The 17,924-nt window shown below is 37.3% G+C and overlaps 1 protein-coding gene and 1 long non-coding RNA gene across 2 annotated transcripts in view; one reads left to right on the top strand and one right to left on the bottom strand.

Annotated features, from left to right (window-relative positions):
• The window catches only part of LOC113064690 (uncharacterized), a 163,471-nt gene that overhangs the window by 80,011 nt on the left and 65,536 nt on the right, over window positions 1-17,924 (bottom strand). The window lies entirely within an intron of this gene.
• LOC113064668 (histamine H3 receptor) lies at window positions 2,779-12,860 on the top strand. Its single transcript, XM_026235536.1, has 3 exons — window positions 2,779-3,311; window positions 4,787-4,953; window positions 11,460-12,860. The coding sequence occupies exons 1-3, from the start codon at window positions 3,083-3,085 to the stop codon at window positions 12,336-12,338; spliced, it is 1,275 nt and encodes a 424-aa protein (XP_026091321.1). The 5' UTR covers window positions 2,779-3,082; the 3' UTR covers window positions 12,339-12,860.

Here is a 17,924-nt window from a genome sequence, read left to right as displayed (position 1 = left end):
AATAGATCTGTGACGATGCTAACTGCTAATTACGTGTCCAAACAGTTCTTGGAGAAAATATTTGTCATGATGTGCGAGGACAAGAATCAAGCTAATGTTTGGTTCAAATAATTGCCTTGCTAAACCATACCTCCAGAAAGCTAATCGTTGATTGTGAATGGACAAAACTCACTGAGGGCCTGTTTTGCCCAGGAATCATGCTATATTTTTGATATAAAGAACTCCACAATACATCAGACAATACCATGCTGTGCATTGGCATTTTTCAAATATTTAATGCCAAATCTGTGACATGCAAATTGCCAATTTGATGGCAAAGAAAAGAAAGTTCTTTGAGTTTTATTGTGATCTGCAAACATTAATTTCTGCCAAAGAATTGGTTTATCTTTGGTACAGATAGTTGGATGGTACACTTGAACACGCAGTGCTGTTTTTCGCCAGCTTAAAACGTATCTCCAACTTCCTAATTATTGATTTGACTGGACAAAACTTGCTCAAAGACTGTTTGGCTTCCCATCAGTGCTCCAAATAACCAGTGTAACAGTAAGAACAGTTTTCCCAAAAGACAACTCTATCGTATTATGGCTAATACAATCTCATGCTTTTGTTTAGCCACATTTTAAGCCAGATCTCTTTCATGCTATTTGTCCATTTGATGTGACCCACTGTAAAAGTAAATGCAATATTGAACTTCGCAACTCGACTTTACCAAATAACATCCCTCTAAACATAGACACCAAGAGAGAGCCATTAGCATTGCATGAAATTGGCTAATTTGCATAGTGGATAAGAAACCTTTCCCCTTTGTATCCTCGGCTGACAGCAATATCAATGAATAATAATAATCATTGGAGAAATCAAATCGGCACATTAGCTGTCCTCCGTTGAGGCCTTGAGGAGCAAGAAGACCAGAGCAGAATGGTAATTCATGTTGTTTTATCATCTCAAGTGGCTTTGGGAGATGGCCATTGTTGTTTGTTCAGATGAGGGTCAGGCCTCTTCATCTCCGGAGATCAAACATCAGAAGGAAGCAGACCAAAGCTTGTTTCTTAAGAGTCTCTCCTACTTCTTCAGAAGGTGATAGAGCAGATCCCGGTTGAAATGATTTGCAGCTCTGGGCCTTTGGAATATGTGGAATTCTACTTCCATTGCAAGAAAAACACAACAAAGAACTGAATTGCTATAAAAAGGCTCTTAGCGTCTTAGCATCTTCTTCTGGGATCTGCCTCTATGTTAGCATTAGCAGCATGAAACACCACAACTTGTAACAAGACTATAAAGCATGAACCCTTTGAAAACCACCTGCTTTCAAAAAAGGTGTGGGTTAGGATACAAGTTGGACATGGGTCGTATATGCATCTATCAAATAGTGTCAGTTTTGATTTCATGTTGACTTTGAGTCATTAAACCAGTTTCCGGTTTAGCGGAGAGGTCTTCCGGGAATGAGTTTAACTGTGCGTTTATAGCGTCTGTTTCACGTTTTAACACCACACTTATGCTAATCGAATGGCTCCCAAGCCTCTCAAGTGATCCTCTTAGGAAGTGATTGATATCACTATGGGGTCTAGGCAAGAAATCCCGGGTTAAGAGCCCAGGGGTTAATTAGCTCTTCATAATTTAAGTAGAATGACATGTTTAAAAGGGTTTTAGACAGAGTTTAACTGCACAACTGCTGGAACTAATGGAAGTCAAAGGAGCTGCACCATGCAGTGCCGCTAAATTGGATTTCACAGATGCACCATTATTTCAGGATCAGTGTCACGCACGTGTGTGTGAAACGCAAGGGCAAAGTGTCTGTTATCATGGTGCACAGCTGAGAGAGCACTCACAGGGCTAAAGTTGGTCTTTTGTGTCAGTAGGGAAATGACTCATGCAGGAAAAGAAGACCACATCTCTGACAGCGAGTGTAATTACGATTTTTACATTGAACAGAATTTGTGAGCGTGTTCAGGAAGAGGAGGCGTACTGTACATGGTGTGCAATTTGTAAGTGCAATTATGATGTTTATTTGTCATGCCTTTGACGTCATGCACGCAGCTGATTGAAGCATTAGCATTTTCAACAAAAAAATAGAGACGTTGGAATTTACTCTCTATTTAATTGGGAAATCATGCATAGTATGTAATGTATGTAGCTGAGGGACAGCCACTGAATAGGAAAGGAATGCTTTGAAGAAATGAACCAGCCCAAGCTTTGCCAAAAGGGGATTGCAATCGCTGCTGTCCATGGTTCTGAATCCACTGAACAGTGCAAGAGCACAAATACACATGTGGAAAACTTGAACAGGATTTCTGTTGGAATTACTGTCATCATTCAAAACCAGTCCTAAAGAATCTGAATGGGATTTACTCATAGGATTCTAGTATAAAACACTAAAACTAGATCTTTTAGAACACAGGAGTGTTGAATAGAAAAATACTGAAGTATCATTGCCACTGTAAACATATTAAAATGAGTGTCTTTGTTAATAAACTGAATTTATGCTTTAAAAATGTCCCAGTGCAACCAAAAATGCAATACAGAGTATCTGAAAACAATACATATTGTTTTTGCTTCATAGGTAAATTTATGTTGCTTCTTAATGCATGGGTTATTCATATATTTAAAATAACTGTTGTGTATGTTGTGTATTTGGACACATGGAGAGAGAAAAGGGTTTATTGCACTATACGCAAAAATCAGATCTTTCACAAAGGTTGAGTTGCAAAGTGGAGCGCGCGCATCTCGGTATCTGTCCAAGGACACCGCGGTATTTAGAGAGGCGCGAGTGCGCAACAGGTGACGTGCACGCCTGACGGGAACGCGCTATTCTGTTGGAAACTCTGCGCTCGGTCTCAGTGCGAGGACTTGACAGCTTCATGGAGTTCCCACCAGAAGGAGTCGTAACATGTCATGTGTTTCAGCTATATGCGCGCGCTCCGCAGGCGTTTGGAGACTCCAGTGGGAGGCTTGTTCTGCCGCGCGCTGAAGTTAACGCAACCCTAAAGGGATGTAAACTCTCCTGTTACCATCGTCAGCGGGAAACGGTTCACATGATGACTTCAGACCTGTTGCTGGTTCTCCAAATGTCCTCGATCTGACAATGGTTACCTGCTTCAATTCTTCTAGCGCCAACCGCTCGACCGTCAGCTCGGATGGGGCTCCGTTCCCCGGGTACACGATGGTCGTTCTGGCGATCCTCATGGTTACTCTGGTGGTCGTGGTGGTGGTCGGGAACGCGTTGGTTATTCTGGCCTTCGTCGTGGACAAGAGCCTCAGAAATCAATGCAATTACTTCTTCCTTAATTTGGCTATATCAGACTTCCTTGTTGGTATGTATGCGCGTGCATTTGATTAAACTCCGACTCAAATGCCTCGTATGTTTTTGTGTATTGCATTGCAATTGTGCATGGGAATATAAAATATTCAATCATTTAAAAATGATGTGTATGCGAATTGGGGAACCCGTTTGTTCTACAGGATCAAAGCATCCTGTAAATCCCATAATATTACTCTACATCTGATGAGATCTGAGGGAATACTGGCTCCAGATGAGAGTCAGTGCAAAGAAAAGTTTTGTAGATTAGGCTACACCTTACTTGATAATAGCTGATAAATAATAAGTAATGTGAAGTGTGTGCATACCTAATGCAATTTAATAATAATAATAATAATACATTTTTGTATTGATTTTTCATAATATATACCCAAAATGTACAAAACGAACATTTATATTATCATTAAATGTTGATAATCTCAAAATGGTCAGCAATGTCCAATATATTGGTCTGGTTTTTGTGCATTGCTTTCTCTCCCAGTTTTACAACTCACTATTTATTTTATTCACTAAATTAATGCATTTAGCAGACGCTTTTATCCAAAGCGACTTACAGTGCATTCAGGCTATCAATTTGTCTTATTTGCTGTTATTAAATTGTATTTTGTGTATTATATCACCATTATATTGAGCAATAAAACCCTACAATGGTCGTCCAATGAAGCTAACTACGTCCGAATTTCCCAATGAACCATTTTTATAAATTCTAGTAACTGGAAGTGAATGGGGATCCATTGACAAAGACTCAAATTTACCAATGAGCCATACATTTATATTTAGACCATGATCTTGGCACACTTTCTTAGCAAAGCGAGGTTGGAAAATAATCTGCAGTACTGAGACGGAGACCTTGTTCTTTGCTGCTCAGTGGTAAACAAGCACAATAAATAATTGCCTTGGATTAAGAGTGCATTAAGAGAAGAGATCCTATCAAGATCGGCGCGTCTCTCGGTCTATTCACCAAACCCTCTCGGCCTCCTTGAGTGTTTATTTGTGTCTCACAGGCATTAGTGCTCAGACGACGTAGTGCTCATTGCTTTCACAGTGGAAGTTCTTTGAATAAAGAGATAGGAGGTGCCGCTCTACCTGAAACGTGCCTATGTAGTTTAGATAAAGAGCCCAACAAGAGCGCTGCATTTTCTTCTCAAATGCCAACCAGCTCAAAAGCTCTAGATAATAGAGCCCACATATGAGAAATCTCAGCGTCCTTCAAGATTAGGCAGCGATGAGATTGCTGTTTCGTACGCCTTTGTGAAAAAGCTTTCTCTTGGTGCCTTAAAAGAGCTCAGAAAGCATCCCAGCTCGATGGCTTTTTGATAATGGCTCAGGTTTATCGGTCACATTGTGGAGTGACTCCTTCGTGACATCATCCATTGACTTTGTGCTCTGAAGGGCGTCCATTGACACAAGCCTTATTGTAACAGACAAAGTCTGTATAATACTGTAAAATATGGTTGTGTGTCTTTCCAGGGGCTTTCTGCATCCCGGTCTATATGCCCTATATCTTGACGGGCAGGTGGATGTTGGGCCGTGGACTCTGCAAGCTGTGGCTTGTGATGGACTACTTATTGTGCACGGCTTCTGTCTTCAATATCGTCTTAATCAGCTACGACCGCTTCCTGTCCGTTACCCGAGCTGTAAGTATCAACATCCAATTATTCTACAAAAAGTAATAGTCTGTAAATGTTATTGCATGGTGTTTTCTTCAGTGGAGCGTAAAGGAAAAAGGTTACTGCACTGGCTACTGCTTTCCAGAAATTGAAAGTGAATGGGGATCTGCCGGGTGACTCCAGACTTTAGATTGGATTGAGCTATTTTTATCAGGAGTCTTCAGTCTTCTTTATGTTTTCTCAGAGCAGTGCATTCTGATCAATCTTGTCCCATTTTTTCTTGAGTTTTGTAAACATTTGAGATCAACCGATATATATCAATTAACCGATATTTTCACCGATATTTAAGCATTTTACCATAATCGGGTATCGGTTTTGTAATATAAGAATCACCGATAAATACCGGCATCTGCTGGGTGTTTTGAGAATTGTGCGCTGGATCGACATTGCAGCGCGTTTGAGACGAGACAACAACAGTGTGCAGTACTTGATTTACTGTAGTTAGTAAACATTATTTTACATAACATAGAAAGTTATGCACAAATTAGATGCATTACATACAGTAAATAAATACAACTCTACGGAAATGTATTATTTATTATCGCGCAGGTGATACAGTTTGATTATATAGTTCTGCATGGATAAACCATGCTGTCAGCAAGCATGTCATAATCTAAGGACAAAAACATTAATATTTTCTATATAACATTCCAGTGGAGAAATGCAATAAAATACGATGTTCTGTTTGTTATTTACATTTATTCATTTAGCATTTTATTCATTGTTATATTCCAATATTCCAGAGAATATTATCCAGTGAATTATTCTTGACTTCGTAGCTATTAAACAGCTTATAAACCTATAATGTCAGTTTAAAATGAAGTTGATATGACTCCTGTCCTTTATTAATTTTCTCCATTTGAAAACATTAGACATTCTACATTTATTTTGCTTATATTTAATATTAGCGTTGTTTCTGTTGATGCTTTTTTTTTTTTATAAAATTTTTTTATTGTTGCAATTTAACCTGTTAACTGTCACTCACGTTTTTGAAGATAGACATGAATGTGCATGATACAAACATACATTCTTATAATTCATGACTGAAAACATTTTCGAACATGATTTTGATGTACCATTTACATGGTAATGCAATGTCTGATTTTAGAATGGGTTTTGAAGGATGAATTTTGAGATTTTATGTTTTCAAGTGATATATAACTTCTGATGATTTCTAAAATGTGATAGAGAAAAAGGCAACGAGGAAGTCTTTTTTTTAAACAAAGGTCAAAGCTCCTTTTGTAATGTAGATTTCTGAGGGTGCACTCTTGTCATAAATTCATCTATTACTTTTCCTACATAATTTTTAACAAAAAATATTGGTACAATATATATTTGGGAGTCTTAGACCTTTCCAACGATATATAGTTTGTCAAGATTAGATTAGATTTGATTGTAATATAGTATAGTCAACGTAGGCGTCCCGTATACGGGACGGGGTGACATTTAACAGGATAAAGATTAAATTTGAAATGAAAGACAAATTTTCAACACTTAAAAAAAGATGACTGAAAAGAGGAAAAACCAAAGTGAAGTATGTTCTTACTTAACTCAGTCATTTATTTACTGCATAACACTAAATAAATATGGGTTCGACATATCGGTTATCAGGCACAAAAACATGCAAATAATTGGTATCGGTATTGGTATCGGTTATTAAAAAAATATCAATATCGATCGATCATTAGTAAATATCTTATTTGTTTCCAAGAAGAATTTGCAGTGCATCATCTGAGACACAAAGCCAAACTTGTAATTCCAGTATTTCGTTTTTTTTTTTTCATAATTGTTACAGTTGGGGTGTATGCTAACGTTGGAATAAAGAGCTTGAGGAGGATTTTGATCAAAATGAGGAGTTTACTGAATATCGAAGGAGAATGACAGACTATATGCAAGACATTAACATCAATAGGTTAAGTTACAATAACAGCATTAATCACGGACGAAGAAGAAATAAACAGACAGGGTATTTAAGCACACAGGAGGTAATGAGGGAACTGGAGACAGGTGGGGATCAATCAATTAACAAAACAAGAAAAGGAAGATGACCAAATAAGGGAACAGAAATCCATGAATGTAACAATAATGCTGTAAATGTTTTATGTTCTTCAAATATTCCAATTGTTGTCTTGCATAAACACATGCAAAGTTTTGGCTTTGTGCCTCAGATGATGAGCTGCAAGTTTCCCTTTTTGTCTAAAACAAATGAGTTGTTCACAAAACCCACAAGTCGCTGAAGACAGTGCTATTGCAATCAGATGAATAATAAGCGAATGACTTGCTGCCCCGTTGATGGATCTTAGATAAGAGCGGCCCACCAGACAGATGAAGCCCACATCCTCTGTGGATCCAGCGTTTAACTGCTCTGTGGTCATGAATTTTTCAGTGCAATTTACTGCAAATATCCGCTGTGTTAGTCATGGACAGCATCATTATTTTACATTCATACTTAAGACAACAAGCTATTAAAAACCCAAACTTGGGCTTTGCTCCAAAACCAATTGAGCTGTCCTCGCTGTTCACATCCCAACTGAAATGAACCTCATAAATTCCCAATTTAGAAATGTTTTACAGTATATATACTCTTCAATACACTTATATACACTTCTATCTCTCTCATATATAGCATTGGGAAGCAGGCGGACCAAAGTGTACATTTATCTTTCCAAGTTTAACGCTTTCACTCTAATCAAGATTAATTCATTTAAATATCTCGTTTTTGAGCCAGATAAATACTGCTCTGATTACATTTTATCATCTGAAAGATATATATCTCACAAATGCCGTACACTTGAATTGCTTTTATCTTTTAGTTTCTGGTTTTAAACTGGTTTTAAAGCAGTGGCTGCCCATTGATTAAAAACGTTAAATCATAATTAGCTTGTATAGTTTTTAAGTAGCTGGCTCTGAAGTGGATGCACACCGGCTCTTCTGGTGAAATCATAAAAGGAAGGAAGGGGAAGGAAGTTCAATATGTTTTCCATTCAGTGTGTGCATTTATTTAACAGCGAAACGATGCTGAATTTGGGTTCTTGAGGTCCTTAAACAACCGCTCCTCACATTCACAGAAAACGTTGAGCAAAATAAGCTCAGAAAACATGGGAACGATGCCCTACTGTGAAAAACGAATGCGGTGAGTGAAAAATGCCTTGTTTCAAGCGGCTTTTGATGTTCCAGAGCACCGTTTGAGCAAATTATGAAACGCAAATATTGATTTCCTGCTGAGAATGTAGTATCAAGAAACATTATGTGCTCCAATATCAAATTTACGAGAAACTGCAGAAACTTCAAAAGTAATTTAGCTGCTTGTGATTGAATATCTGAAGCGTAACTCTTCATAGACTACGCAATGACATCTCAGCAGTTTATTACGTGGCTTCATGCATAATGCATTAGAATTTGCATATTTCACGAATACATTTCTTATCCAGCTCTTCTGAAGTACTTATTGTTTAATGTCTTTACTTCCTGTCAATGCACTTTATCTGTGATTGCTTTTGAAAGAGTGACGATTCGTCATCTGTCATAATGCTTTTCAAATGATATTTCAAAAAGACTTAAACAGTAGATTATGTGTTAGTATCAGTGACTTCATTTGGCGTTAATTATTCTCCCTGGTGGTGAATGATTTATCTCCGACTGCGTGGGGATTTTCAGAACAACAATCCCCAATCCTAATTTAGTTCTCTACACCTCTAGGTCAAACAGATATAATATATGTAATCTCAAAATACCATTATAGGTAGAATATTTTTGTGCATATTTGTTGGTGAATCTGTCTTTTTCACTACAAAACAAATCATTATTGCTAATAATTATATGGTTACTTGTAAAATATAATATCAAATATTTTCATGACAATTGAACATTAATCCAAAAACTCTCTTTACTCTAATGTGAAAAATATATATATTTATTTATTATTAATATTGAAAGTATTTATACATTATGGTAGTGCGTTCTGTATTACAATAAAAGTATTACAATAATCCACAATTAAACGATGATAACAAGAGGGAATTGTGTTTAAACGACATCTAAATGATCATTTGAATCTAAAGTAGGCAAAATATAATTCCTTAAAGATTTTATTTATAATGAATTATAAATTTATTTTTAATGCATTTTTAATCATGCATTGTTATATATTGTATAACCTCTTGATTAGCTGTAAGCACATTATAATACACCTTTAGAAAGTATATATCATTAAATGAATTTTAGATGTAACAAGGGATTTGGATTTATTATTATGCATTTCAGCTTTGATTACACTTATTTTGAAAAAAAAAGTAATAATAATAATGCATTTTAATGCACATTATACATATCTCTATAATGAATTATACATAAAGGCTCCAATTAAAGTGTTTTCATAATTTCTTATATTCTGTTGATTTGGGGTTGAAATATAATCTGGACAAACGTGTGTGTTTTTTCCAAAGCTTCGCTCTGTTTAAATGCTAGTCCTTGTTGAGTGAGTGGCACATGAACTGAAATGGGCATCATGTCAACAAAACATATTAACTAGCTCCAGTTCCCCAGAATCCAGTTGAAGGGTGTTAGAAGGTGTGAAACTCTGTCATGTTTGTCTTTAGGTTCCTCGCTCCCTAAAGACTGTTACTTGCTGTATTATCAGGACTGAAATGGCATTAGTTCATAACAAGGAAACACCCTCGAGGGCTCTTGTCTTTTATAAATAGATGATTGCTTTCTCTGGTTGTCGTTTCTAAATGACTGAAATGAAAAGTGTTTTGGGGCTAAGCTTTAGAGACCGAGGTGCGATGGTAAAAACCGTCACACTGTCCGTCACCGGAGACAGTTGTGCTTGTCAATTATACACTGCTATATTTCAGAAGATTTACAGTTAACTTCAAAGGCCTCTAAATTATCAACATGATCGGAACTTTGATTGAAAAAAAAAAACTCTGATAGTTAACACTTTTTGCAATGATTTTTATAAAGTAAATATCAAAATAATGTTGATATTGTTAGTGATATAATTTAAGATGGACTGAAGCAGCTTCACTTTGATAATCCAGACATCATTTTTTAGACAAATCAAATATGATCATCAGCCTTTTAAAGAATGTTTATTTGTCCATCTCTCAACCATCAGTCTTGAATTGCATTATATATATATATATATATATATATATATATATATATATATATATATATATATATATATATATATATAATTTTGCTTGTGTTATTGCCAACTACATAAATTTTGCCACAGGTGTGTATTTTTATGGGAATTTTACTATTTTATTTGCTTTAATAAATCTGTTTTGCACTTGGTACATAAAATTGTTACTCTCTCAAGACCTTAAGGACAAAAATGTGCCCATCAAAACTTTTTATTGCAATGTCATTTAACTTTAAAATGATGCATTTTCGTAAAATTTTAGAGAGAAAAACTCTATTGCAGCCACTGTATGCAAAGCAGAGTTTTGCTGGGATCTAAAGGGATAATTTGTTACTGCGCCCAAACAAAATCTTACTGAAAGATAATTTTTTTCGAGATATCAACTTCAAATTTGGAACATAACTTGTTTAGATTTATGGCTTTGATTTTCTAGCAGGTATAGAGTTCAACATGTTTCATAAATATATATTTTATATAAAACATTGTTTATAAATAATTTTCATAAACCTAAACCAACTTTTTTTTTTCTTTTTTTTTTTTACTTCAGCAATAATCTGGCATGGGTATTCTTTAAAATGAGACCAAACTTAACTCATTTTAGTCCACTATGGACCTATGCGTAACTTTTTTTTTTTTTTAAATTGACGCACCAGTATTAAATATCATCCTTCTAAGATATATTATGACAAATTATATTTACAGAATTTTATGTAACTATCTGCTATAAAGATAACTGATTTATATTACAAGCTCTCAGCATCTGCACCAAATTGCATAGTTTTGGCCTCTAAATAAAATTGAAAACCTTGTTTTCTGTGAACTGTTCTATTTCAAAAATTTGGCTTATAAATCTGAGACTTCTTGTGTAAATCCTCCTATTTCCCCTTCTCTTTTTATGAAGGCCGTAGACAGAAAGGCAGATTGCTAGGTTTTGAAACAGAGCCACAGGAAGTTGTTTGCAATTTGATCAGGGCAGGGAAAATGGTATTCATGATGTAAAGTGATTTAGTCACTTGATCTTTTATTAATGTAAATTCAAATTTTCATGTCATCAGATTATTCAGACACACTGATTAATTTATAATAGCCAATCAAATTAGTACAAACCACTAACCCACAGTAAAACCTGGCAGAAATGAGTTCCCTTTCCTCGCTGTGTTCAGAGTCCTAAGCTGTGAATTGAATAAATCATGAAGAAGAAGAAGAGACAGTCACGCTGTGCATGGATTTATTGAGTGTGATGGCTGCCATGGATCACTCCCATGCCAGTTTATGTTTCTCTCTCTCTCGTTTGACTTTAATCTTTCGTCTTGTTCCATAGGTGAGGTACCGGGCCCAGCAGGGCGTCACGCGTCTGGCAGTGGTCAAGATGTTGGCGGTGTGGGTTCTGGCATTCCTCCTCTACGGACCGGCCATCATCTTCTGGGAGCTGATGGTTGGAGAAAGCATCGTTCCAGAGGACGAATGTTTCGCCGAGTTCTACTGCACCTGGTACTTCCTGCTCTCCGCGTCGACCTTCGAGTTCTTCTCTCCGTTCATCTCCGTGGCCTTCTTCAACTTCAGCATCTATCTCAACATCCAGCGGCGGAACCGGAGTCGACTGGCGCATGTGGAAACCGAGAAGGAGGACGGCTGGAGGGTCATAGATGGACACAAATCATCGGTCTTCTTCGTCAAAACGCGCAAGGTGTCCTCTAGCGGAGCACCGGCCGTTTCGGACGTGATCGAAGACGACGAAGAGGTTTCGCCGTCGTCCAGCGGCGATCCCAGCAGCACCCAATCCGTATCTTTAACAATGAAGCCCACCGTTAAAAAGCGAGGATTGTTCAGCGGTTGGGTAAGGACACGTATTATACGAGCGCAGGAGGCATCGAATCAATGCGCCCCTTGCAGAAGCGGAGCACATGCGCGTCTCTCGAGGGATAAGAAGATTGCCAAGTCCTTGGCCGTCATAGTGTGTGTTTTTGGGGTGTGTTGGGCGCCGTACACTCTCCTTATGATCATACGGGCGGCCTGCAGCGGTAGCTGTGTGGAACATCATTGGTACGAAGTCACTTTTTGGCTCCTTTGGCTCAACTCGGCAATCAACCCTTTCCTCTACCCGCTTTGCCATAGCAGCTTTCGCCGGGCCTTCGCCAAGATTTTGTGCCCTAAGCGTCAGTCTGTTCGACCACACGAGGAAAGCCCTTCCTGCCAATGACAATCTGATGGCAACAGAAGGGATTTAACACTTTCACACTGAATACTGAAGGAGGAAATAAAAGCACCAAGGCAAGAAAGCGAAACATGTCCACCATAATAGAAATCCGTGTCATTTCTTGATGGGAGAAGCATGTTTTGTTCTTCTTGAAACCTCCTGACTTGAAGAACTGCATAAACCGTGGATATAAACAGTGCTGTTGTTATTTGTATATTTTGTCTTGCAGTAACATAAGACCGGAGTTGTTTCACTCTTTTAGCTAAAGTAAGTCGCATGTTTTGGGACATCGGTGGTATAAAAAAAGTGATGCAGCTTGTGTTCAGAACATATTCAGTTGACAGTTTCGCCCATATAACTTTAACTTAACTTAACTTAACTTTATTTACTGGTTATTGAATATTACATTGACTCGCATGGTTTCAACTCAAATATGTTCTACTATTAATATCTTCACAGAGAGACTCTGGAAATCTACATCACCTGCTATGGACAAAGCTGAAACCAATAATGTTTTTGAATGGGTTTTTTGTGAAATGTCTATTAAGTTATTGATATATCAGTTAACAATAATCAGATGAATACAATTTAAATTTACAATTCACTTGAAAGTTTCATTTTATCGTGTGAAGATATTTGCAGATTGTCCGTAGTATTTTTCTCGAGTCTTTAATTCTCATTTCTATAAGCTGAAAATCTTGATTAATGTAAATCAATTCTTATATGAAATAATTGGAATGTAGCAACTTTGTCATGTGGACAATTTTATATCATTTATAACGATTTTAATTAAAAATTAGCTCTCTGGACTTTCTGCAATGTCTTCTTTTTGTGTTTCATGGATGAAATAGTGTCACACAGCTTTGAAAGGACATAAGAGTGCGCAACTAATGAAACTATTTTAATTTTGCGACATATTATCTCTTATTATTTGTGTTTTATTTTAGTTTTTCTTGACTAGATTCATGGTTTCAGTGTCATCGTCAACACAGATGAAATCATTAAAATGGCTGTACAACTTAAAGTGTTTTAAAACTAGTTTACAGTCATTTCAGTGTTTTTTTTCCAATGGGTTTAATATTGTAAATCCTGAAACACAACAATACACTTTCTAGTTTTGCGCATGCCAAGTTTTCATCTTAGACCATTCAGTCTGTGCATTCGATTTCAAAGTCAAGTAACTTCAGAAATCATGTTCTTTAACTGAGGCCAATTTCATATGTGCCTCCCGAGTCGTTTGAGATTAATTTGACTGAATTTGTTTATATCACAGAGGGCAACATGGATAATCTCCAATAGACTCTAGAAAAACTTCAACAAGGTCAAAAGGCAAGGGCAATAGGATGATCTTTCATTTGATTTTCAACCATATTAGTCAATACTTATAGTCTAAATTAAAAAGCTCCCAAACATCTAGCAATCACAGGTATTATTCTGCATATACCTCTAAGAATCAGGTCTTATCCCTGGAGCAGTCGCTACGCTTCTGTGACTCTAGTCGGCTTTTTGCTCCAGTAAATTAATAAATGGCTTTTTTTTTTTCAGATGGCTTTGAGAGCACTCCATTTATCTGTGCTGTATGGAGCTCAAGTTAATTAAACCCCAATGACAAGCATCCTCATCAGATCCTTCAATCTGAAAATCTAGAATCATGAAGATGGTTGTTTACATGATCAATGGTTGGAGCATTGAAAGAGCAGCGTTTGAAGTGACTTCTTGACGGCTCAAGAAAAGATTTGGTTTAATGTCTCTTTCTTGCGTGTTCCTTTTGTAGTTGTGCACCAAATAGAAAGGCAGAAAATTGTCATGACAGTTGGGGAGCGGGAATGTTGGGTTTTAGATGATTAGGCATTGTGAATATGCAAACAATTCGACAAAAACTATCAAAGGGAACGTCTGGGAACAACTCATACCACTATGGAATCAGATCAGCACGAACCGTCCCTCAGAGCATCCCATTGCCTACGGATGATAACCTCCCACATGAACGTGTGGATGTGAGGCTGTCCTGAATTTACACCGATAGAATAAACTGCACAAAAATACATTCGTGGCCAAACTGCTTTGAAGATGTTCCACCGAACTGTGGAAGTCTGACTGACTCGAGCTGTTAGCAAGAACCAAGTTAAAGGATTTAACCTTACAATGCAATGTTGGGTTTAATTAGGCGCTTATATCATCATTTTCTGTATAGTTAGCGTAATTCAACCTACTGAAGGAAAGCTTAGGCCACCATTGGGTTCAGGCTGGTTTATGATAGTTTGATAGATAGATCAACCGTGTTGATCACCTGTAAAACATATCTGCCAGTATGGTCTTTCTAATAAATTCAAATGAGCATTGGTAGTTTTATTGGCAATGCTAGTACTGGCTAATCCCATTAAAACAGTCACCGGACAGAAGTAGATGAGTTCAAATCAACCCGTCTCTGGATTGGTGGTTGGGTGTACTTGATCATGCATTGGATTTTATCAAGGTTAATACGTTTTTGACCATGATTTGCTGTCTCTACTGTGGTAAAATGTAACTTTTATTATTTAAATCTCCTGCAAACTATAGCTGGTAAAACTTGCCAAACAGCACGTTTTTTGATGTCTTATGTAGTCTTGCTGGGTAATCTAGTTAAGTATTGTGGTACTTTTTTTTGGCAGAAGTACATTAGAAAAGATCCCATCTGGTAGCTGTTACAATGTGATAAAATATGAATATTTGAGGTAGTTTTTTTGTGTAGAGAAAAAACATGTGCACACAGTAACAACTCAGAAGTAGATTTGATTGTGCTTAGGGGGTACATAGATTAAAACAGGTTGGGAAACGCTAGGCTAGATGCCCTTCCTCAGATTACTAATATTTAAATTCTTGGCTTCTCCAATCCCGAATATTATAACACCCAATTACCAAAAGCACCAGTGGCTCCAGGATTATGACTCAGATTTTGTGAGACCTTTGCAGTGAATAACACAGGCGTTCACCCCATTGTTCACCTTCCGGCACAGCAGGCATTAAGGTTAACAGACAGCGGCACGGTAAAGTCAAAAGCATGATAAGGCAGTAAAGGACACAGTTTGCGCCAATTTAAAATCATACAAGCACAACAAACTCGACGGGGGGAAGCTGTCCTGCATAGCAGCCGGCTGTGCTTAATGTGTCATCGTGTTCATATCATTACATTATGCATTGTATTCTGCCAAGATTAATATGTTTTTGACCACGATTGTTTTATTTTGCCCTGAAGCCCCTGAGCAGACATGAGTATTAATTTGTCGTGCAGCGTTTGCTGTGCTTTCTGTGGTAAAATGCACGTTTGATTAGATTCATAGTGGGCAACTGGTTCTTGCAAGTCCACATTTTTCAATTTCATCCCGTGAAAACCCCATTTAATGAGTGTTGTTGTTGTCAATGTATAGCCATATCCCCCATCAAGAGAAATGTTTTTTGTTTTTTTTAAGTTAAGCTCCAAAAACTGATCATAAAAGGCAACCCTTACACTATATTCTCAGTCTTTTGAAGCCATAATACAGCTTTATGGCAGTGCACTGATATTGTATTTTGAATGTATATGGAATGACATAAAGGTAAGTAAATGTCAGAATTCTTGTTTTTCCCATTGGACTGTCACTATAACTATTTATGCTTTGCATAAAGACATCTACTAAATGAGTGCTGGTTTACGATTATTTATACTTTTATTCATGCTTATGAATGATGTTCACTTATCCAGACCTCTTTACAAACGCACCAGATCGTCTACAAATCAAGCCGCCCTCCCACACACACTCTGCTGCAACAAATAAGAAAGATTTGCTTTAGGCAGATGGACAGTTCATTTGGTCCAGGACTCTTTTGTTCTCTATTAGCTGAAGGTTCATCTTGTTGAAAGGTAGGAATATTTTAGCTGTTCTCAATCCCTTGAGGTGAAGTACCACCTTTGATCGGATCAGAACGTCCAAGTTCCCTTTCATTTTTCAGCATTGACATTTATTTTTTATTTTTTAGTGTAAGCTTAAAGCTGATGCAATTTTTAGTGTCAAAATACTCTCTTGTAATCTTAATATGCAGAGACGGCTATAAGTAAGGCTTTTGTAGGTGGATTTCCTCTGAAGTGTGGCTCTATCAAACCAATGCTGTTTTGCATCAGTGTGCTTGTCCAACAAGTGATAAACAGGGGGACACCTGTCTGAAAACAGTCATTATTTTCAGGTTTATTTTCATATTGATGTCCTCTGGGTCTGTACATAATTAGACTTTTAAAAAACCTAAACAAGTGAAAAATTAAGACTACACTATAAACTCTTTTGTATATATGGAATGGAAAACAAATATGCTATTCGAAAATATTTTATAAAAAATAGCTTGAAATACTTGTGAACTTTTTTTAGGATGTTGCTGCAATGTACTAGCAAAATGTGTAAAGCTAAAATCACAGTTAATTTACTTCATCATTAAGAGTTGAAGCCTGTCTGGCTTGGCTTGGCCTGACATAAACTCTATAACTTTCACTGTCATACAGATTCTGTCTAGAGAGCATTTCTCTCTTGTGACTTGACTCTTGCCTACAAGGTGAAGACTTCTTGTCTTAACAGGGGACGAGGTTGGGTTTAATGTGCACTAGAGTGGAACGTGGTTAAGTGCCATGCCAGAGAATACAAGGAAGTGAAGGAAATATGGATCTGGGTTACAGGGATTCATTAAAGAGCTGTTGATGTTGTGATAGCAGGTGAAAAAGCTTAGCGTACTGTTATGTTGTGTACACGGCAAACTTTTTTTCCACAGGAGGACTGTCCACAGTGACAATGGCACGATCCGCCCCATGCTCTGGAGCCCAGTTATTTTTAGCTCCAGTGAATTTTAAAATGGCTTTGGCAGGTCACTGTGCAAATGATTGAATAACCAATGCATTTTGATTCACGGTCCTAAATGAATTCCCAGTCCTCTTTCCTGAGATGATCGGATACCAATTTTAAGTTCATATTTAGATTTAGAAGGAACTGGTTTTAAGAGATAGACTGCATTTTGGTCCCAAGCATCCAATTTATGGCAATCAATGAGAGGCATTTGGATATTTAAAGGCCAGCTGCGAAAACAATTATTAGATAACCTTTATTGAGGAAAGACATAATTAACAGTAACTTGTCAATCGCACTGAAGGTAAGAGAGCACCAGATGAAATGGGAGAGGGCGAGTAATGAATGGCGTTGTGTATCGCTGTGTTGTTTGGTGAAAGACGCCCCATTCTCACTCGCAGTGGGGTGCTGTCATTGGTGGGAGGGCGTTCAAACTGGACATTTGTAGTAATGTGACAGCGACACAACACAATAGCATTCACCTGGACTTTCAGTGCACTTTGTGAGAAGACACTGGCGGTCAACAAATAGACTGAGATGTTCTTTAGCTTCAAGTGGCATTAACACGTGATTGGACATTGCACAGTGCCAATGTGGATAAGTTTGACTTACATTCCTAAAAATAAAGGTTCTTTATTGGCAAGAATTTAAAACATCCATGGAACAGACCCGTTCTTTTTAGTGAAAAAGCTTATTTTGATTTTTAAAATGTTCCATAGGGAACCAAAAACGGTTCTTCTATTGA

The sequence above is a fragment of the Carassius auratus genome, chromosome 47, assembly GCF_003368295.1.
Source record: "Carassius auratus strain Wakin chromosome 47, ASM336829v1, whole genome shotgun sequence".
In the NCBI taxonomy this organism is placed as follows: Eukaryota; Metazoa; Chordata; class Actinopteri; order Cypriniformes; family Cyprinidae; genus Carassius; species Carassius auratus.
Note: the sequence above shows the minus strand (reverse complement) of the source record. Positions and strands in the feature narration are given on the sequence as shown.

Bases quoted from the DNA above. Each gene is read 5' to 3' on its own strand.
- LOC113064668 (XM_026235536.1), top strand. From the start codon at position 3,083: ATGGTTACCTGCTTCAATTCTTCTAGCGCCAACCGCTCGACCGTCAGC. The intron at 3,312-4,786 runs GTATGTATGCGC...GTGTCTTTCCAG, and splicing joins TATATCAGACTTCCTTGTTG to GGGCTTTCTGCATCCCGGTC. The intron at 4,954-11,459 runs GTAAGTATCAAC...CTTGTTCCATAG, and splicing joins TCCTGTCCGTTACCCGAGCT to GTGAGGTACCGGGCCCAGCA.